Source organism: Hypanus sabinus, chromosome 7 (assembly GCF_030144855.1).
Source record: "Hypanus sabinus isolate sHypSab1 chromosome 7, sHypSab1.hap1, whole genome shotgun sequence".
NCBI classification, from domain to species: Eukaryota; Metazoa; Chordata; class Chondrichthyes; order Myliobatiformes; family Dasyatidae; genus Hypanus; species Hypanus sabinus.
Window position 1 is genome coordinate 78,223,697 of NC_082712.1, and position 23,160 is coordinate 78,246,856.

The 23,160-nt window shown below is 53.3% G+C and overlaps 1 protein-coding gene across 1 annotated transcript in view; it reads left to right on the forward strand.

The window, feature by feature from the left end:
* The window catches only part of LOC132397485 (voltage-gated potassium channel subunit beta-3-like), a 47,874-nt gene extending 26,456 nt beyond the window's left edge, over nt 1-21,418 (forward strand). The window contains exons 2-8 of the mRNA XM_059976314.1: nt 3,477-3,515; nt 5,175-5,260; nt 7,595-7,715; nt 7,842-7,936; nt 12,869-12,989; nt 13,649-13,737; nt 21,311-21,418. Of these exons, the coding sequence (XP_059832297.1) occupies nt 3,477-3,515; nt 5,175-5,260; nt 7,595-7,715; nt 7,842-7,936; nt 12,869-12,989; nt 13,649-13,737; nt 21,311-21,400 (641 nt within the window). The 3' untranslated portion in view covers nt 21,401-21,418. The remainder of the gene's footprint in view (nt 1-3,476; nt 3,516-5,174; nt 5,261-7,594; nt 7,716-7,841; nt 7,937-12,868; nt 12,990-13,648; nt 13,738-21,310) is intronic.
* Nucleotides 21,419-23,160: the final 1,742 nt, after the last annotated feature.

The following is a 23,160-nucleotide window of genomic DNA, read 5'->3' on the forward strand; positions in this document are numbered from 1 at the left end:
TGTGGGGTGTGTGGTGAGTGTGGGGTGTGTGGGGTGTGTGGGGGGTGTCGGGGGTGTGTGGGGTGTGTGGGGGTGTGGGGTGTGTGGTGAGTGTGGGGTGTGTGGGGGGTGTGGGGTGTGTGGTGAGTGTGGGGTGTGTGGGGGGTGTGGGGTGTGTGGTGAGTGTGGGGTGTGTGGTGAGTGTGGGGTGTGTGGGGGGGTGTGGGGTGTGTGGGGGGTGTGGGGGTGTGTGTGAGGTGGGGTGTGTGGGGGGTGTGGGGTGTGTGGTGAGTGTGGGGTGTGTGGGGGTGTGGTGAGTGTGGGGTGTGGGGGTGTGTGGTGAGTGTGGGGCTGTGTGGTGAGTGTGGGGTGTGTGGTGAGTGTGGGGGGTGTGTGGTGAGTGTGGGGTTGGTGTGTGGTGAGTGTGGGGTGTGTGGGGGGTGTGGGGTGTGTGGGGGGTGTGGGGTGTGTGGTGGTGTGGGTGTGTGGGGTGTGTGGGGGGTGTGGGGTGTGTGGTGAGTGTGGGGTGTGTGGTGAGTGTGGGGTGTGTGGTGAGTGTGGGGTGTTGTGGGGGGTGTGGGGTGTGTGGGGGGTGTGGGGTGTGTGGGGAGTGTGGGGTGTGTGGTGAGTGTGGGGTGTGTGGTGAGTGTGGGGTGTGTGGGGGTGTGGGGTGTGTGGGTGTGTGTGGGGTGTGTGGGGGGTTGTGGGGTGTGTGGTGAGTGTGGGGTGTGTGGTGAGTGTGGGGTGTGTGGGGGGTGTGGGGTGTGTGGTGAGTGTGGGGTGTGTGGGGGGTGTGGGGTGTGTGGTGAGTGTGGGGTGTGTGGTGAGTGTGGGGTGTGTGGGGGGTGTGGGGTGTGTGGGGGGTGTGGGGTGTGTGGTGGGTGTGGGGGTGTGGGGTGTGGGGGGTGTGGGGTGTGTGGTGAGTGTGGGGTGTGTGGTGAGTGTGGGGTGTGTGGTGAGTGTGGGGTGTGTGGGGGTGTGTGGGGTGTGTGGTGGGGTGTGGGGTGTGTGGTGAGTGTGGGGTGTGTGGGGGTGTGGTGAGTGGGGTGTGTGGTGAGTGTGGGGTGTGTGGTGAGTGTGGGGTGTGTGGTGTGTGTGGGTGTGTGGGGTGTGTGTGGGGTGTGTGGTGAGTGTGGGGTGTGTGGTGAGTGTGGGTGTGGGGGTGTGTGGGGGTGTGTGGGGTGTGTGGTGAGTGTGGGGTGTGTGGTGAGTGTGGGGTGTGTGGGGGTGTGTGGGTGTGTGTGGTGAGTGTGGGGTGTGTGGTGAGTGTGGGGTGTGTGGGGTGTGTGGGGGGTGTGGGGTGTGTGGGGGGTGTGGGGTGTGTGGTGAGTGTGGGGTGTGGTGAGTGGGGTGTGTGGGGGGGTGTGGGGTGAGTGTGGTGAGTGTGGGGTGTGTGGGGGGTGTGGGGTGTGTGGGGTGGTGTGGGGGTGTGGTGAGGTGTGGGGGTGTGTGGTGAGTGTGGGGGTGTGTGGGGGGTGTGGGGTGTGTGGGGGGTGTGGGGTGTGTGGGGGGGTGTGGGGGTGTGTGGTGGGTGTGGGGGGTGTGGGGTGTGTGGGGGGTGTGGGGTGTGTGGTGAGTGTGGGGGTGTGTGGTGAGTGTGGGGTGTGTGGTGGTGTGGGGTGTGGGGGGGTGTGGGGGGTGTGGGGGGTGTGGGGTGTGTGGTGAGTGTGGGGTGTGTGGGGGGTGTGGGGTGTGTGGTGGTGTGGGGTGTGTGGGTGGGGTGTGGGGTGTGGGGGGTGTGGGGTGTGTGGTGAGTGTGGGGTGTGTGGGGGGTGTGGGGTGTGTGGGGGGTGTGGGGTGTGTGGTGAGTGTGGGGTGTGGTGGTGAGTGGGGGGTGTGTGGGGGGTGTGGGGGTGTGTGGTGGGTGTGGGGTGGTGGGGGGTGTGGGGTGTGTGGTGAGTGTGGGGTGTGTGGGGGGTGTGGGGTGTGTGGGGGGTGTGGTGAGTGTGGGGTGTGTGGGGGGTGTGGGGTGTGTGGTGAGTGTGGGGTGTGTGGGGGGTGTGGGGTGTGTGGTGAGTGTGGGGTGTGTGGGGGGTGTGGTGAGTGTGGGGTGTGTGGGGGGTGTGGGGTGTGTGGTGAGTGTGGGGTGTGTGGTGAGTGTGGGGTGTGTGGGGTGTGTGGGGGGTGTGGGGCTTGTGGTGAGTGTGGGGTGTGTGGTGAGTGTGGGGTGTGTGGTGAGTGTGGGGTGTGTGGGGGGTGTGGGGTGTGTGGTGAGTGTGGGGTGTGTGGGGGGTGTGGGGTGTGTGGGGGGTGTGGGGTGTGTGGGGTGTGTGGTGAGTGTGGGGTGTGTGGGGGGTGTGGGGTGTGTGGTGAGTGTGGGGTGTGTGGGGGGGTGTGGGGTGTGTGGTGAGTGTGGGGTGTGTGGGGGGTGTGGGGTGTGTGGGGGGTGTGGGGTGTGTGGTGAGTGTGGGGTGTGTGGGGGGTGTGGGGTGTGTGGTGAGTGTGGGGTGTGTGGGGGGTGTGGGGTGTGTGGTGAGTGTGGGGTGTGTGGTGAGTGTGGGGTGTGTGGGGGGTGTGGGGCGTGTGGTGAGTGTGGGGTGTGTGGGGGGTGTGGGGTGTGTGGTGAGTGTGGGGTGTGTGGTGAGTGTGGGGTGTGTGGGGGGTGTGGGGTGTGTGGTGAGTGTGGGGTGTGTGGGGGGTGTGGGGTGTGGTGAGTGTGGGGTGTGTGGTGAGTGTGGGGTGTGTGGTGATTGTGGGGCTTGTGGTGAGTGTGGGGTGTGTGGGGGGTGTGGGGTGTGGTGAGTGTGGGGTGTGTGGTGAGTGTGGGGTGTGTGGTGATTGTGGGGCTTGTGGTGAGTGTGGGGGGTGTGGGGGGTGTGTGGTGAGTGTGGGGCTTGTGGTGAGTGTGGGGTGTGTGGTGAGTGTGGGGCGTGTGGTAAGTGTGGGGTGTGTGGTGAGTGTGGGGCTTGTGGTGAGTGTGGGGTGTGTGGTGAGTGTGGGGCTTGTGGTGAGTGTGGGGCGTGTGGTGAGTGTGGGGTGTGTGGTGAGTGTGGGGTGTGTGGTGAGTGTGGGGCTTGTGGTGAGTGTGGGGTGTGTGGTGAGTGTGGGGCGTGTGGTGAGTGTGGGGTGTGTGGTGAGTGTGGGGGGTGTGGGGTGTGTGGTGAGTGTGGGGCGTGTGGTGAGTGTGGGGTGTGTGGTGAGTGTGGGGCGTGTGGTGAGTGTGGGGCTTGTGGTGAGTGTGGGGGGTGTGGGGTGTGTGGGGCGTGTGGTGAGTGTGGGGCTTGTGGTGGGTGTGGGGTGGGTGTGGGGTGAGTGTGGGGTGTGTGGTGAGTGTGAGGCTTGTGGTGAGTGTGGGGTGTTTGGTGAGTGTGTTCCTGTGGTTGTGGCTGTATTCATGTGTTCCTGCTTATTTATTAATCTACAACTGGAATTTCGTGGGGGACGTCCTTCCATGAGGAGACTGCCCCCCCCCCCACCCCGATCCAGCCAGTGTAGGGAGAGATAGTGTTCACACAATACTTGGTTCTATACTCACACATGGACGTTTTCACCCGCAGGAAGCTCTGCTCCCCGGTCGAGAGTCTTCTTCGTGGAAGGTAGTTATAGACTGGGGTCTGGTTTGGCTTCCTTTCACCCTCGTGAGTGAGGGGTCACGCGACGGTGGGGTAGGAGCTGGGTCCTCCTGGTTAAGGTAACAACAAAAGCCTGCAGACGCTGGAAATCTGAAATGAAAACAGCAAGTGGTGAGCAAGATAAAGAGTGGTTTAATCAGCCTCTCTAAATTGTCTGTGTGGGTGGTGGGGTGGAGATACGTCTCTACCAAGGGGGGGCATAAGGTGCTCCTTCCCACCACTGGCCTGCAGGTCACCCATGGGCAAGGTGTAGCTCCTGATTAGCCCCCACTCCCACTGAGCAGGGTTATTGGAGCAGGTGGAGGATGATCGTATGAGCAGCCGGTGCATATCACATGTCCTGGAGCTAGGGCTTTACTCTCCGGAGAGGAGGGGGATGAGAGGAGACATGATAGAGGTCTACAAGATATTAAGAGGAATAGATAGAGTGGACAACCAGTGCCTCTTCTCCAGGGCACCACTGCTCAATACAAGAGGACGTGGCTTTAAGGTAAGGGGAGGGAAGTTCAAGGGAGATATTAGAGGAAGGTTTTTTACTCAGAGAGTGGTTGGTGTGTGGCATGCACTGCCTGAGTCAGTGGTGGAGGCAGATACACTACTGAAGTTTAAGAGACTACTAGACAGGTATATGGAGGAATTTAATATGGGAGGCAGGGTTTAAGGGTCAGCACAACATTGTGGGCCGAAGGGCCTGTACTGTGCTGTATTGTTCTATGTTCTATTATGTGGCCACTGATGCCAGGCAGACAATCTCTCGTTGATATTGGCTGGGGTCACCCGTCTTGTAAAGCCGCTGCCCAGAGGAAGGCAATGACAAACCCCTTCTGTAGAAACATTTACCAAAAACACTCACGGTCAAGACCGCGATCACCCACGTCAAACTACATGGCACAAACATTGATGAGTGTGTGGGTCGGGAGAGAATCTGGGGGGGTCAGAAATCAATGGGAATGCTTATTTATTTGCATTTTCTACAAAGTAATAGATTAAGTTTACATTACTCTTGTTTGTGGACAGAGTCTCTTGCCTTAGTTCCGATTCTGTGTGCTCCCGTCATGTTTTTAGGGAATGGCTTCATTTGGGCTTGGCAAACACCAGATTAGTTTTCTCCTGGGGGGGTGTGGAATAGGCCCTTCCAGCCCTTCGAACCATGCTGCCCCAAAACCCCCGGAGAACCCTAACCGAACCGCAGGGCAATTTACAATAACCAGTTCGCTAATCCAGTACGTCTTTGGACGTTGGGAGGAAACCAGAGCACCTGGGGAATATACCCACATATATCCCGGGGAGGAGGTACAGCGCCGGAATTGACCAGAACTCCGGAAGGCCCTGAGCTGAACCAGCATCATGTCAGCTGCTACACTGTGGTTGAAGGTCAGCATGGGCTCGATGGGCCAAAAGGCCTGTTTCTGAGCTGTGGCCTGCTTCTCTCTCTCCACAGACGCGGCCCGACCTGCTGAGCGGTTTCCTGCATCTTCTGCATGTTTAGGTTTCAGATGTCGCGGGTCGGGCAGAGAGAGGCAGCGCCAGCGGTGTGTTTGATCGACGGGTTGTGGGGGGCAAGACTGATCCATGCTCCGTCAACGAGGGAGTCCTCACTGCGAGACCTGTCTGTTTCCGTAGAGATTGTCCGGGCCATGACTTTTCTAATAAACCAAGGCGAGGCGATGTACTGGGGGACGTCTCGGTGGAGAGCAGTGGAGATCATGGTGAGTGACTTCAGCAGATCATGGAGCTAAAACAGGCCCTTCGGCCCATTGAGGCCACACTGACCAGGAAGTACCCATTCACACTAATCCTGCTGTTGGTTTTCACTTAATATTGTCACATGTAATGGGGTACAGTGAAAAGCTTATCTTAGAATACAAGACTTTGGAGCAGAATTGGGCCATTTGGCCCATTGAGTTTGTTCCACCATTTCATCATGGCTGATCCATTTCTCTGTCAACCCCATTCTCTCCACAATCTCTTCAGCCACCTCTTTCAGAACCCTGGTGTGTAAGCCATCTGGTCCAGGTGATTTATCTACCTTCAGACCTTTCAGTTTCCCAAGGACCTTCTCCCGAGTAGCAGCAACTGGACTCACCTCTGCCCCTTGACACCTAGAACTTCCATCACACTGCAAGTGTCTTCCTCAGTGAAGGCTGATGCAAAGTACTGATCCAGTCCGTCCCCGTTACTGCCTCTCCAGCATCTTTTTCCAGTGGTCTGATATCGACTCTTTTAGACTTTATGTATATCTCGCCTACCACATACTGTTCATAAGTATCACCGGGTTAGAACCAGGAAGAACGATAACAGAATGCAGAACAAAGTGTTACAGCAAATGAGAGAGTGCAGTGCAGGGAAGCAGAAAGGTGCTAGGTCATAATGAGTTCAGTTCTGAGTCACAGAAGAAGGCCCTTTGGCTCGACAAATCTATGCCGGCCAAGATGCCCATCCAAGTTGAGTTTGGTCCGTATAGCAACCTTCCCGATTTCACTCTTCCCACCTTCCCAACAACTCCCTCCAGATTTGATCCTTTAACTGCACACTAGGGGGTCAATTCCAGTGGCCAATTAACCCCACCAACCCCAACCCCCCACGTGGGTGGGATGTGGGAGCAAACTGGAGCACCAGAGGGAAACCCAAGTGCAAACTCCACACACACACACACACACACACACACACACAGTTTACACTCACATGGGTGCACACGGACACACACACACACGCACACAGAGGAGAAAGGGAGACGGAGGGGGATGCCAGGTGGAGGTGAATATGGATTTCTCCTTCCGGTAAAAAAGATTTCCTCCCCCTCTCCCTTCTGCTAATCCCTACTCTGGGCTCCTGCCTCTTCTCACCTGCCTGTCACCTCCCTGGGTCTCCTCCTCCCCTTTCTCCCATGTGCACTCTCCTCTCCTGTCAGATTCCTTCCCCTCCAGCCCTTGACCTTTCCCACCCACCTGGCTTCACCTGTCACCTTCTAGCTACCCTCTGTCCCCTCCCCCACCCACTTTCTTATTCTGGCATCTTCCCCCTTCCTTTCCAGTCTTGAGGAAGGGACTTGGCTGAAACATCAACGGCTTATTCACTTCCGTAGATGCTGCCAGCCTGCTGAGTTCCTCCAGCATTGTGTGTGTTCTCTGGACGTACAGGACTTGCTCCGAACCTCTTGCTGATTCGGTAAAGCAATCAACGTAATCAAAGACCCCCACCCCCCACCCCGGACATTCTCTCTTCTCCCCCATCGCACAGAAGACACAAAAACCTGAAAGACCAGTGGGCACACGGACAGCTCTCATCCCGCTGTTTTAAGGCCCTGAACAAACCTCTTGTACAACAAGATGGACGCCTGACCTCACAGTCTGTCTCGCATCTTATTGTTTACCTGCGCTGCCCTTTCCCTGTGGCTGTTACACTCTATGCTGATTCTACTGGAATGCAATGTGTAATGGTCTGATCTGTAATGGACAATACGCAAGACGAGCTTTTCACTGAGTCTCGGCACATCGACCGATTCCGAAGTCCAAGCCCATGGTTACTCCGTTATACAGGGTCGGAAGGCAGCTGCTCTCTGACCCTGGCCCCCACCTCTAGGAGATGGAGACCACCCTGTGGTTTGGACTCTATTCCCCGATCCACCCCCTGCCTCACCGCCCTTACCTTCTCATGGGAGACAGGTGCAGGCACAGGTCAGGGGCGGTAAACACCCTGCCATCCTATAGATGTGGGTGAGATGTTCGCGGCGATGAGGGGCAAAATGGGACACAAAGAGAGGGTGGGGCAAGAAAGGGTTAAAGTTGGAAGCTCCCAGAAAGAAAATAAAGTTGGGGCAGGGGGCGAGTTGGAGAGAGGGTAGGAAGGGGTTAAGATTTGAAAGAGGACAGCGAGGGATTAAAGGGGGTGCAGGAGTTAAATTTGGAGTGACGCAGGAAGGGGTTGGAGGGGTAAGAGAGGGGAGGCAGGAAGGGGGTTAAGGTTGAGAGGGAGTAAGGAATAGTCACGCTGCGATGCGGTTGCTGACTCTGTCTCCTGACCCACTCCGTGCCTCTCCACAGGAGGCATACTCCATCGCACGGCAGTTCAACCTGATCCCACCTGTCTGTGAGCAGTCCCAGTATCACCTCTTCAATCGAGACACGGTGGAGGCACATCTCCCCGAGCTTTACTACAAGATTGGTGAGTGTCGAGGCTTCTTCCCTCTCCAATACTCCCTCTCCCCTTCTCTCTCTCCCTCTTCCCACCCTGTTTCTCCCCTCCCTCCCACTGACCCTCCTGTCTCTGTACATCTCTGTGTTTCTCCAGGTCTCGGCACAGTCACCTACTCCCCGCTGGCTTGTGGCTTGATCACTGGAAAGTATGAAGACTGCATTCCGGAATATTCCAGGGCCTCACTGCAGGTAAATCACATCTGACCTGGAACAGATCTGAAGATCCAGCAGAACTGATCTCAGACCCTTCTCTGGTTTTAGGGTCCAGCATGTGACATCCCCTCTACACTGTCCCATCACACACTCCCAGGGTCAGACACAGAGTGAAGCTCCTCTACACTGTCCCATCACACACTCCCAGGGTCAGACACAGAGTGAAGCTCCTCTACACTGTCCCATCACACACTCCCGGGTCAGACACAGAGTGAAACTCCCTCGACACTGTCCCATCACACACTCCCAGGGTCAGACACAGAGTGAAACTCCCTCTACACTGTCCCATCTCACACTCCCGGGGTCAGACACAGAGTGAAGCTCCCTCTACACCGTCCCATCACACACTCCCAGGGTCAGACACAGAGTGAAGCTCCCTCTGCACTGTCCCATCACACACTCCCGGGGTCAGACACAGAGTGAATCTCCCTCTGCACTGTCCCATCACACACTCCCAGGGTCAGACACAGAGTGAATCTCCCTCTGCACTGTCCCATCACACACTCCCAGGGTCAGACACAGAGTGAAGCTCCCTCTGCACTGTCCCATCACACACTCCCGGGGTCAGACACAGAGTGAATCTCCCTCTGCACTGTCCCATCACACACTCCCAGGGTCAGACACAGAGTGAATCTCCCTCTGCACTGTCCCATCACACACTCCCAGGGTCAGACACAGAGTGAAACTCCCTCTACACTGTCCCATCACACACTCCCAGGGTCAGACACAGAGTGAAGCTCCCTCTGCACTGTCCCATCACATACTCCCAGGGTCAGACACAGTGTGAAGCTCCCTCTACACCGTCCCATCACACACTCCCGGGGTCAGACACAGAGTGAAGCTCCTTCTGCACTGTCCCATCACACACTCCCAGGGTCAGACACAGAGTGAAGCTCCCTCTACACTGTCCCATCACACACTCCCAGGGTCAGACACAGAGTGAAGCTCCCTCTACACTGTCCCATCACACACTCCCAGGGTCAGACACAGAGTGAATCTCCCTCTGCACTGTCCCATCACACACTCCCAGGGTCAGACACAGAGTGAAGTTCCCTCTACACTGTCCCATCACACACTCCCAGGGTCAGACACAGAGTGAAGCTCCTCTACACTGTCCCATCACACACTCCCAGGGTCAGACACAGAGTGAAGCTCCTCTACACTGTCCCATCACACACTCCCGGGTCAGACACAGAGTGAAACTCCCTCTACACTGTCCCATCACACACTCCCAGGGTCAGACACAGAGTGAAACTCCCTCTACACTGTCCCATCACACACTCCCAGGGTCAGACACAGAGTGAAGCTCCCTCTGCACTGTCCCATCACATACTCCCAGGGTCAGACACAGTGTGAAGCTCCCTCTACACCGTCCCATCACACACTCCCGGGGTCAGACACAGAGTGAAGCTCCTTCTGCACTGTCCCATCACACACTCCCAGGGTCAGACACAGAGTGAAGCTCCCTCTACACTGTCCCATCACACACTCCCAGGGTCAGACACAGAGTGAAGCTCCCTCTGCACTGTCCCATCACACACTCCCAGGGTCAGACACAGAGTGAAGCTCCCTCTACACCATCTCATCACACACTCCCAGGGTGAGACACAGAGTGAAGCTCCCTCTACACCGTCCCATCACACACTCCCAGGGTCAGACACCGAAGCTCCCTCTACACCGTCCCATCACACACTCCCAGTGTCAGACACAGAGTGAAGCTCCCTCCACACTGTCCCATCACACACTCCCAGGGTCAGACACAGAGTGAAGCTCCCTCTACACTGTCCCATCACACACTCCTGGGGTCAGACACAGAGTGAAGCTCCCTCCACACTGTCCCATCACACACTCCCAGGGTCAGACACAGTGTGAAATTCCCTCTACACTGTCCCATCACACACTCCCAGGGTCAGACACAGAGTGAAGCTCCCTCTACACTGTCCCATCACACACTCCCAGGGTCAGACACAGAGTGAAGCTCCCTCTACACTGTCCCATCACACACTCCCAGGGTCAGACACAGAGTGAAGCTCCCTCTACACTGTCCCATCACACACTCCTGGGGTCAGACACAGAGTGAAGCTCCCTCTACCAAGTCCCATCACACACTCCCGGGGTCAGACACAGAGTGAAGCTCCCTCTGTCCCATCACACACTCCTGGGGTTAGACACAGAGTGAAGCTCCCTCTACCAAGTCCCATCACACACTCCCGGGGTCAGACACAGAGTGAGGCTCCCTCTACACTGTCCCATCACACACTCCCGGGGTCAAACACAGAGTGAAACTCCCTCTACACCGTCCCATCACACACTCCCAGGGTCAGACACAGAGTGAAGCTCCCTCCACACCGTCCCATCACACACTCCCGGGGTCAGACACAGAGTGAAACTCCCTCTACACTGTCCCATCACACACTCCCAGGGTCAGACACAGAGTGAAACTCCCTCTACACTGTCCCATCACACACTCCCAGAGTCAGACACAGAGTGAAGCTCCCTCCACACCGTCCCATCACACACTCCCAGGGTCAGACACAGAGTGAAACTCCCTCTACACCGTCCCATCACACTCTCCCAGGGTCAGACACAGAGTGAAGCTCCCTCCACACCGTCCCATCACACACTCCCGGGGTCAGACACAGAGTGAAACTCCCTCTACACTGTCCCATCACACACTCCCAGAGTCAGACACAGAGTGAAGCTCCTCTACACTGTCCCATCACACACTCCCAGGGTCAGACACAGAGTGAAGCTCCTCTACACTGTCCCATCACACACTCCCGGGTCAGACACAGAGTGAAACTCCCTCTACACTGTCCCATCACACACTCCCAGGGTCAGACACAGAGTGAAACTCCCTCTACACTGTCCCATCACACACTCCCAGGGTCAGACACAGAGTGAAGCTCCCTCTGCACTGTCCCATCACATACTCCCAGGGTCAGACACAGTGTGAAGCTCCCTCTACACCGTCCCATCACACACTCCCGGGGTCAGACACAGAGTGAAGCTCCTTCTGCACTGTCCCATCACACACTCCCAGGGTCAGACACAGAGTGAAGCTCCCTCTACACTGTCCCATCACACACTCCCAGGGTCAGACACAGAGTGAAGCTCCCTCTGCACTGTCCCATCACACACTCCCAGGGTCAGACACAGAGTGAAGCTCCCTCTACACCATCTCATCACACACTCCCAGGGTGAGACACAGAGTGAAGCTCCCTCTACACCGTCCCATCACACACTCCCAGGGTCAGACACCGAAGCTCCCTCTACACCGTCCCATCACACACTCCCAGTGTCAGACACAGAGTGAAGCTCCCTCCACACTGTCCCATCACACACTCCCAGGGTCAGACACAGAGTGAAGCTCCCTCTACACTGTCCCATCACACACTCCTGGGGTCAGACACAGAGTGAAGCTCCCTCCACACTGTCCCATCACACACTCCCAGGGTCAGACACAGTGTGAAATTCCCTCTACACTGTCCCATCACACACTCCCAGGGTCAGACACAGAGTGAAGCTCCCTCTACACTGTCCCATCACACACTCCCAGGGTCAGACACAGAGTGAAGCTCCCTCTACACTGTCCCATCACACACTCCCAGGGTCAGACACAGAGTGAAGCTCCCTCTACACTGTCCCATCACACACTCCTGGGGTCAGACACAGAGTGAAGCTCCCTCTACCAAGTCCCATCACACACTCCCGGGGTCAGACACAGAGTGAAGCTCCCTCTGTCCCATCACACACTCCTGGGGTTAGACACAGAGTGAAGCTCCCTCTACCAAGTCCCATCACACACTCCCGGGGTCAGACACAGAGTGAGGCTCCCTCTACACTGTCCCATCACACACTCCCGGGGTCAAACACAGAGTGAAACTCCCTCTACACCGTCCCATCACACACTCCCAGGGTCAGACACAGAGTGAAGCTCCCTCCACACCGTCCCATCACACACTCCCGGGGTCAGACACAGAGTGAAACTCCCTCTACACTGTCCCATCACACACTCCCAGGGTCAGACACAGAGTGAAACTCCCTCTACACTGTCCCATCACACACTCCCAGAGTCAGACACAGAGTGAAGCTCCCTCCACACCGTCCCATCACACACTCCCAGGGTCAGACACAGAGTGAAACTCCCTCTACACCGTCCCATCACACTCTCCCAGGGTCAGACACAGAGTGAAGCTCCCTCCACACCGTCCCATCACACACTCCCGGGGTCAGACACAGAGTGAAACTCCCTCTACACTGTCCCATCACACTCTCCCAGGGTCAGACACAGAGTGAAGCTCCCTCCACACCATCCCATCACACACTCCCAGGGTTAGACACAGAGTGAATCTCCCTCTACACCGTCCCATCACACACTCCCGGGGTCAGACACAGAGTGAAGCTCCCTCTACACTCTCCCATCACTTTGTTTCAGTCTCCAAAGGGGCTTCTCCTCAGGTTCTGCCGCACTTCAGTAGCACACTCCTGATCACCCAACGCGGAGGCAGAGCTGGATCACTTGGGGGTCTCCTGCTCAGTTTGTTCCTGGGCCTGGCCAAGGTGGTCGTCATTGAGCAATCGAGAGTTCTGCATGAACCAGCTGCCTACGGCATTTCCAGAATTCCGTCCATGCCCAGGTGTCCCTGGAGAAGGAGTCCTGCTCTCTGAAAGCTTCTAGGACAAGAATGCACAAAGATGATAATATTTCTTTGTTAAAGTTTTAGGAATATGGTATTAAAATGGAAGATCCCAAAAATGAGGATCTAACCATTAGCGGATTGTAAGAAAGAAGTGGCTGAGATACAGGGTAATGCTCCATCTCTGCCAATCTTTCGGATTGGACCAGGGCCAGGGTGAAAGGTCAGAGAAATATTGTCTACCAGTCAGTGCTGCCCTCTCCTGCAGGGCTACGAGTGGCTGAAGGACAAGATCGCCAGCAAGGAAGGCCAATCACAGCAGTGCAAGCTCAAGGAATTGCAGCCGATCGCAGACAGTCTGTCCTGCACCCTGCCTCAGCTGGCGATCGGTGAGTCTGGGCTCGACACGAGGGGTGGGGGAGTGCGGGTCAGCATGTGGGCTGCCAGTCAGGGGGTGGGTGCACCGTTACAGTTTGACCTATGAGTGGTCCTAAAAGGGGGCAGAAGGGGATGCAGATGCTGGAAGGACGGACACACTAATGAGGAACTCAATGGGCCAGCGTCTGTATCTGCCTCAGATTTCCAGTATCTGTTAGATGCCACTCACCAGAGAGGCGATGTTGGCCCATTGGGATTCTGCAAATGGGAAGGCAGTTGTTATCCTGGGATTCCGGAGTCTTGGATTGAATGGGAAAAGATTTGATCCACTGAGGTCCTGTGCTTGTGGAAATAGGAATCGTCTACTGGTTTAATCTGGGATTGTGTGGAGGGAGTGGGAAAGATCATCATCCAGTGGGATTGCAGGCAGTGCAATGGGAATAGATGCAGTTGTATGTAGTGAGCGGATCCCTTGGGATCGTGTACAAAGGGAAGCAGTCAGTCCATTATGACAGTGGGTGAGGCTGGGATTCCGGGGTCTCAGGAAGAGCTGGGCTTGTGAGACTGACTCATTCCTAAGCTACTGCAGGAAGACCCCGCGGTTCAGTGGCCCCCGTGAGTGAGGTTCTACCGATGTTTGACAGCCCCCTCTCCTCTGCCTTCCCCTCAGCGTGGTGCCTAAGGAACGAATCGGTCAGCTCGGTCCTCCTGGGCGTGTCGGGCGTGGTCCAGCTGCGCGAGAACCTCGGTGCCGTTCGGGTGAGTGTCCTACGCGGCCCACACTGGCGAGGGCCAAGGAGAGATCATCTGGATGTGGGTCCTTCCCCAACACAGCTGTGGTAGCGTGGTTAGCGAGAGTCAGCGATTACGCGGCCAGGAGGGGAGATGCCCCTGCTGGCTGGGGCATCTGGAACAAGGGGTAAGAGTTGAGTGAGAGGACAGACCTTCAGCACTGTGGAGGGAAAAAATTTCTTCACCCGGAGCACAATGAATCTTTGGAATTCTCTATCCATGAGTCACTGAATGCATTTCAAACAGGGGCTGAAAGATTTTTGGATCTTTGAGGAGCAAGACTGAGATCAAAGATCAATTTTGTCATACAGCATAGAAACAGGCCCTTTGGCCCGACTCATCCATGCCAACCAACCTGAGCTAGTCAACTTTCCCTGTATTTGGCTCATATCCCCCCAAGCCTCTCCGATCCACACACCTGTCCCTCTCCGATCCACACACCTGTCCCTCTCCGATCCACACACCTGTCACTCTCCAATCCTCACATCTGTCCAAATGCCTCTCCGATCCTCACACCCGTCCAAATGCCTCTCCGATCCACACACCCGTCCAAATGCCTCTCCGATCCACACACCTGTCCAAATGCCTCTCCGATCCACACACCTGTCCAAATGCCTCTCCGATCCTCACACCTGTCCAAATTCCTCTCCGATCCACACACCCGTCCAAATGCCTCTCCGATCCACACACCTGTCCAAATGCCTCTCCGATCCACACACCCATCCAGATGCCTCTCCGATCCTCACACCTGTCCAAATGTCTCTCCGATCCTCACACCTGTCCAGATGCCTCTCCGATCCTCACACCTGTCCAAATGCCTCTCCGATCCACACACCTGTCCAAATGCCTCTCTGATCATCACACCTGTCCAAATGCCTCTCCGATCCTCACACCTGTCCAAATGCCTCTCCGATCCACACACCTGTCCAAATGCCTCTCCGATCCACACACCTGTCCAAATGCCTCTCCGATCCACACACCTGTCCAAATGCCTCTCCGATCCTCACACCTGTCCAGATGCCTCTCCGATCCTCACACCTGTCCAAATGCCTCTCCGATCCTCACACCTGTCCAGATGCCTCTCCGATCCACACACCTGTCCAAATGCCTCTCTGATCATCACACCTGTACAGATGCCTCTCCGATCCACACACCTGTCCAAATGCCTCTCCGATCCACACACCTGTACAAATGCCTCTCCGATCCACACACCTGTCCAAATGCCTCTCCGATCCTCACACCTGTCCAAATGCCTCTCCAATCCACACACCCGTCCAAATGCCTCTCCGATCCTCACACCTGTCCAGATGCCTCTCCGATCCACACACCTGTCCAAATGCCTCTCTGATCATCACACCTGTACAAATGCCTCTCCGATCCTCACACCTGTCCAAATGTCTCTCCGATCCACACACCTGTCCAAATGCCTCTCCGATCCACACACCTGTCCAAATGCCTCTCCGATCCTCGCGCCCATCCAAATGCCTCTCCGATCCACACACCTGTCCAAATGCCTCTCCGATCCACACACCTGTCCAAATGCCTCTCCAATCCACACACCTGTCCAAATGCCTCTCCGATCCACACACCTGTCCAAATGTCTCTCCGATCCACACACCTGTCCAAATGCCTCTCCGATCCACACACCTGTCCAAATGCCTCTCCGATCCACACACCTGTCCAAATGCCTCTCCGATCCTCACACCTGTCCAGATGCCTCTCCGATCCTCACACCTGTCCAAATGCCTCTCCGATCCACACACCTGTCCAAATGCCTCTCCGATCCACACACCTGTCCAGATGCCTCTCTGATCCACACACCTGTCCAAATGCCTCTCCGATCCTCACACCTGTCCAGATGCCCTGTAAGAATTGTGATAAATATAGTCAAAGACTAGACCCACCCCGGACACTCTCTTCTCCCTTCTCCCACCGGGCAGAAGATATAAAAGCCTGAAAGCACATGCCATCTGGCTCGAGGTCAGTTTCTATCCCACTGTTATCAGTCTCTTCAATGGACCTCTAGGATGATAAAATGGACTCTAGACCTCACAATCTACCCCATTATGATCTTGCACTTTATTGTTTACTTGCACTGCATGTTTCCGGTAGCTTTTACACTTCATTCTGCATTAGGACATAGAACATAGAACAGCATTACGCAGGAGCAGGCCTTTCAGCCCACAATACTGTGCTTAACCAGCTGAAAAGTAAATTTTAAAAAACAGAAACTCCTACCTACACAATGTCCATATCTGCTTGTCCATGTCCCAATTTGTGCAAATACTATGTCAGCCAAACTGGGAGAAAGCTATCCACAAGGATCCATGAGCATCAACAGGCTGTGAAGCGCCATGACCAGCTCTCTCTGGTCTCCACCCCTGAAAATCGAGAGTGGCACAAATTGAACCGGGCATCAGTGGAAGTCATGGCACAAGCAAACACGTGGCCTGCAAGAGAATTCCTAGAAGCGTGGAGAGTGAACGCGTGAAGTCCGCCCCACAGCCAATCAGTGACGAGATTTCCTCCCTGCATCACAATTGAGTTTGGGGAATGACATCCAATCAGCTGATTGGAAAGTATATAAAGGCCAAGCATTTGGAGGACACACCGTAAACAGTACACTGACGATGTCTCCTCACATGGTGACGAAACATTTGCAAGTAAATTGCCAGGATCGGGGAACAACTCAACCCAACCATCAACCGTCCAAGTTACACATCTTTCAACCCTCTAGAGGTGTTGTTGCTCAACCTCCTACATTCCAGGAAATACACATAAATGCCCAATCGATCAAGTCTCTCTTACAACTCAACCCCTTCGGTCCTGGCAATATCCTGGTGAATCTTTTCTGCACCCTTTCCAGAGTAACGACATTGTGTGGGACCAAATGGCTCACTCAGGATCTTAACCAGAGACAACATACTTGCAGATCACCTCCGTCCCCCAACTCAAGCCCACTCTTCTCACTTCCCTACACACATATTCAATCTGGCCTTGATTTCCCACCATGCAGTCTGACACACCATACCCAACCACTTCCTCCCCATGCAACCTCTGCAGCCCTCACCAATCTTCCAAACCCTCTGCACCCCTACAATCCTGGCACCTCCTCTTCCTCCTTCCCAGATTTCCAAGCTCAGCTGTACTGGAATTCCAACTCCAAACCTTTTCCTTTCCTAAGGTCTTCCTGAGCTGAACTTGCCACAGTATCTCCTGACGGTATGTGACACCATTTCCGCAGGAACTCAGTCGGTCGGGCAGCATCTGTGGGGGAAACGTACAGTAGACATTTAGGGTTGAGACCTTTCTTCAGGACTGAGAGCACAGAGGGAGGGAGTCAGCATTCCGTATCCCCGGGGCAAGAACAACAATGTAATTAATGCTTTAACTGAGTCATGGTAGTGACGGAACACATCAGACAACTTAGCGGGAGCTATGAACTTGGCCTGCTGAAATAAAACGCTTGCACACTCAAAAGCCCACAGAGGGCCTCTTGCGCATACGAGACCCAGTGAGGTGGGAGCTGGCAAGGTGAGGAGTGGATCCCGACAAGGAGGTTGGATAGGCAGATGGAGTCAGATTGAGGATGGAAGGGTGGAGAGAGAGGCAGAGACTGGGAGGTGTTGGGGGAGGAAGGGAAGAGGCAGATGGAGTCAGCTTGGGGACGAGGGGTGAAGAGAGTGGCAGAGACTGGGAGGTGATGGGTGGTGGGCTGATGGAGAAGGGGAGAATGGGAAAAGGGACCAAGGCAGGAGGTGATGGGTGGACCCAGGTGACGAGGGGAGATGGGCAGATAGAGGAGGGGAGAGTAGGAACAACGACAGAGGCTGGGAGGTGAGAGGTGGAGGTGACAAAGGGCTGCAGATGGTGGGATCTGATAGAGGAAGGTGGCGCTTGGAACCGAGTGCAGACATGATGGACAGATGGGATCAGTGGGGGGGGGGTGAGAGGGGACTCCTCACCTCTTTATTCAGACCATCTCCTCTTTGCCCTCTCAGTCCTGTTGCTGTCTCGACCTGAGATGGTAACAATTCCTTCCACCATCCCCCGCCCATAGATGGTGTTCAACCCACATTGAACCTTGAAGTGGATGGGCTGCAGCAGCAGAAGACCATTTAACCACATACACTGTGTGTCCACTTTATTAGGTACTGGAGGTTCTGTATAAAGTGGCCACTGAGTGTATGTTGCTAGTAAAGAATGGTAATTGGTTTATAAATTGGTGCATGATGGGTAAAGTCCTCCCCACCATTGAGCACATCCACACGAAACATTGTCACAGCGTCCATCATCAGGGACCCAACCACCCAGGAGACGCTCACTCCTGGACCCGGACTCCACTCAACCCCACGCGCCTGCCTTCTCACCATATCCTTTGATGCTTTGACCGATCAGGAAACTATCAACTTCCGCCTTAAATATACCCACGGACTTGGCCTCCACAGAGCATTCCGCAGATTTACTACCGTCTGGCTAAAACATTTCCTCCTTACCTCTGTTCTAAAAGATCGTCCCTCAGCTTTGAGGCTGTGCCCTTTAGTTCTGGATACCCCACCATAAGGAATGTCCTCTCCACATCCACCCTATCTAGTCCTTTCAACATTCAATATGTTTATGTGTTAACCCCTTCATTCCTGGAATCCTCATGAACCTCCTCTGGACTCTCTCCAATGACAACACATCCTGTCTGAGATATGGGGCCCAAAACTGTTGACAATACTCCAAGTGTGGCCTGACTAGTGTCTCACAAAGGCTCAGCATTCTCTTTGCTTGTATATTCTATTTCCCTTGAAATAAATGCCAACATTGCATTTGCCTTCTTTACCACAGACTCAACCTGTAAATTAACCTCTGGGAGTCTCACACAGGGATTCCCAAGTCCCTCAGCACCTCCGATGTTTGAAACTTCTCCCCATTTAGATAATAGTCTGCACTATTGATCCTTTTACCAAACTGCATCATCATATATTTCCCAACACTGAATTCCATCTGCCACTTTTTTGCCCATTCTTCCAATTTGTCTTAAGTCCTGGTTGCACTCACATTGCTTCCTCAGCGCCACCTGCTCCTCCACCTATATTTGTGTCATCTACAAACTGTGCCATAAAGCCATCCAAATCATCGACAAACAATCTGAAAAGCAGCGGTCCCAATACTGACTCCTGAGGAACACCACTAGTCACCAGCAGCCAACCAGAAAATCAGAATCAGGTTTATTATCACCGGCACGTGACGTGAAATTTGTTAACTTAGCAGCAGCAGTTCAATGGAGTACATAATCTAGCAGAGAAAAAAAAATAAATTAAAATATTAGTAATAAATAAACAAGTAAATCAATTACATATATCAAGTAGATTAAAAATGCAGTAACAGAAATATTATATTAAAAACTAATATTTTTTTAAAATAGGTAGTGTCCAAAGATTCAATGTCCATTTAAGAATCAGATGGCAGAGGGGAAGAAGCTGTTCCTGAATCGCTGAGTGTGTGCCTTCAGGCTTCTGTACCTCCTACCTGATGGTAACAGTGAGAAAAGGGCATGGCCTGGGTACTGGAGGTCCTTAATAATGGACACTGCCTTTCGAAAAGGCCCCTTTTATTTCCACTTGCTACCTCCTGCCTGTCAGCCATTCTGCTATCCATGCCGGTATCTTTCCAGTAATGACACAGAATTAGTTGCTCTAAAAAATATGTCTCATAGTCATTCAACAAATTCCCTCTCTTGCAATTGACACCAACCTGATTATCCCAATCCCCTTGTACATTGAATTCTCCCATTACAATTGTGATGTTACCTTTATTACAAGCCATTTCCTGCTCCCTTTGCATCTTGGCTACTATCTGGAGGTCTGTATATGATTCCCATAATGTTTTTTTAACCCTTGCAGTTTCTTAACTCCAGCCACAAAGATTCAACATTCTCTGACCCAATGTCACCTCTTTCTAAAGATGTAATTCCATCTCTTACTAACAGAGCCATCACCGCCTGTGCCTTCCTGCCTGTCCTTTCAGTACAAAATATATCCTTTGATGTTATGCTCCCAAATCTGGCCTTCTTTCAGCCACAACTCGGTGATGCCCACAACGTCATGCTGACCAATCTCTAATGAGTTTAACCACCTTATTCCGAACGCTATACGAATTTAAATTCAGCACCTCTTTGCCCTTTTGAATTTTGCCCCGTGGGACAAATTAGCACTTTGCTCTGTCTGTACTTGTACCCAGTCATTGGCTTGTCCTTCCTTACATTCACGTTACACCCATCATCTACTTGTAAACCTGCTGGCTCATCCTCAGCTCTATCACACTGGATCCCATCCCCTGCCATATTAGTTTAAACCACTCCCAACAGCTCTAGTAAACCTGCCCACAAGAATATTGGTCCTCCTCGGATTCAAGTGCAGCCCATCCCTTTTGTACAGGTCCCACCTGCCCCAGAAGAGGTCCCAATTATCCAGAAATCTGAATCCCTGCCCCCTGCTCCAATTCTTCAGCCACACATTTATCTGCCACCTCATTCTATTCCTATCCTCACTGTTACGTGGCACAGGCACCAATCCCGACATTACTACGCTTGAGGTCCTGCTTTTCAGCTTCCTTCCTAACTCCCTATATTCTGTTTTCAGAACCTCCCCCCTTTTTCTTCCTATGCCCTTGGTGCCATGTCATCACCCTCCCTTTTCAAGATATTGTGGACGCATACAGAAACTTCCCGGACCCCGGCACTTGGGAGGCAAACTACCATCCGTGTTTGCTTTTTGCATCCACAGAATCACCGATCTGCCCCCTGACAACAGAGTCCCGTATCACTGCTGCCACCCTCCCCAGTTCCCTACCCTTCTGAGCCACAGGGCCAGGCTCAGTGCAGGGGGCACAGGGGCTGTTGCTTCCCCCAGGTAGGTTCTCTTCCACGCCACCCCCCCAGCAGTACTCAAGTGGAGTACTTATTGTTGAGGGGGACAGCCACGGGGGTGCTCTCCACAATCTGATATTCTGACAGTCTCCATTTATCTGTCTCCTGTCACCTTGGGGTGACTGCTCCCTGTAGCTCCTGTCTATCATGGCTTCACTTTCCCTAACAAGCCAAAGGTTATTGACTAATTAACTAACATGGTCTCTAAGGAGCTGCATCTCGACGTACCTGGTGCAGACGTGGCCACTGGGGAGGCTGGGAGTCTCCCGGAAATACCACCCCTGCCACCCAGAACAGAAGACCGGCCCTGTAGACACCCCCCCCCCCCACCCTCTCTGGAGTTGGATGAGACTCTGTAAGTAAGTTCAAAAGGAATGAACTTACCTGGCCTCTGCCTGTCCTCACCCAAGCCCTGTTGAACCAACAGCTGCTCTCACAGTGATTGTTCCACAAGACTAATGACCAGACGAGGTGGTTTGAGTCACTCAGTTTTCAGGTTGGCACTCCGTTCTCGCCTGACCAACGTGCCGGTGGTTTGAGTCATTGGTGGGTTGTTTAATTGTTTATTTTCTCCATTTATTGCCCCTTTATGCACTAACGTATCTTCATTCCTTCTCCACCTAGATTCTCAGTCAACTGACTCCGCAAATTGTCGCCCAGGTGGATGCCATTTTGGGAAACAAGCCCACTGAGAGATGGGACTTGAAGTCTTAGAGGAGACATGGTCCGGGGAGATGGCCTTCCATAACGTGTACCCTCGTGCCGTTCGGATTTGTGTTAGATTCCCAGTATTTCCAACCCCATGGAACTGGAGCCCCCACTGTGCTCACTCACCCAGCCCCTCACATTCCTCATCCCTGCGCCACTGGAGATGCAATCCTGGCTCCTTCACGGACGTTATTCCCGTGCGTCATCGTAAAGATATTTCATGGATTCCAGTTCACTGGGGCACATTGGGAGCAGCACGTTTTGGCCCAGTTAAGTGGCTGCCCAAATTATCTGAAGTTTTGTGGAAATAGTTAAAAAGGTATAAAAAAAGACAAGCTAACTTTTAACTGAGTAACAAATTATGTACTTAACTGAAATTAGAACACTTTCAATGCTACTGCAGTACTATAAAGCTGTGTTTAAGCTCCTAATAGTTATCGGTGTAGGAATTTATCCAATGTACACTACCGTGTTCTTTCGATTGACCATGAATGAACAATATCAGCACAGTGCAGATAATGGACTACCCTCGCACAATGCATTTGATGACTGAATCCTGCAAATCTTCATTTTCATTGTAAAATTCAAGATGACTGTCGATACCTTTAAATTCTTTGTAGGTCCTCACTTGTTGCAGTAGTGAAATTGTTTCATTTTCACTCCTGGCTGTTTCTGGCATTTCTAAGCCTGAATGTTTGAAACCACAGGGAGCAAAGGAGTTCTGATTTGTCTTACTGCTTCTTTCTCACCAAATATCAGTGACAAAAATCACTGCTTTTCGAAACAAACACATGCAGCTGAGGCTATTTAAAAACTGTTGCTCTAAGCATGGTGTTGTGTCTAACTGTTAGAAACTATTTGGCAACAGTCTCCTGTCCCAAATAAGCTGCATAGTGTCCCAAATAAACAAAGGGAATCACAGCTATTGCCTTGATTTGTTTTTGTTCTTTAAGAGTTGTCCCAAATAAGTGGCTTCCTCAATTGATTGACGGCCCAGTTAACCGGAATCCACTGTACTTGCAGAGGGAGTGCAGACAGGATTCAGCAGAAGGAGGGGTTTCTAGTGGGAGAGGTGAAGCGGACTGTCTCCGTGTCCTCTTGACTCTAGAGCTGATCTGAATGAAGCACAACATTCTCTTGTGTGTTTTCCATGGCCGGGGTATCTAGAACCAGGGGTCACTGTCCCAGGGTATTCAGGACAGAAATAGAACTTTCTATGAAAGGGTTCAAAGGAGGTTCACAAAAATGATTCTGGGATTGAAAGGCTTGTCATATGAGAAGCGTTTGATTGGTCTGGAATTCAGAAGACTGAGTGGGTGGGGGGGGGATCTCTATAAGATCTATTTAATGTTAAAAGGCCTCAATAGAGTGATGTGGAGGATGTTTTCTATGGTGAGGGAGTCTAGGACCAGAGGACATAGCCTCAGATCAGAGGGACATCCACTTAGAACGGAGATGAGGATGAATTTCTTTAGCCAGAGAGTGGTGAATCTGTGGAATTGGTTGCCACAGGTGACTGTGGAGGCCAAGTCATTGGGTATATTTAGGGCAGAGGTTGATAGATTCTAGATAGTCACAGCATGAAGAGGTATGGGGAGAAGGAAGGAGATTGGGTCTGAGAGGAAATTGGATCAGCCATAATGAAATGGTGGAGCAGACTCAATGGACCAAATGGCCTAATTCTGTTCCTATGTCTTATAGTCTTATTATATAGTATTATATGAATTTACCAACCATGGTACCAATCCAAGCTATTGCCTTCTGCC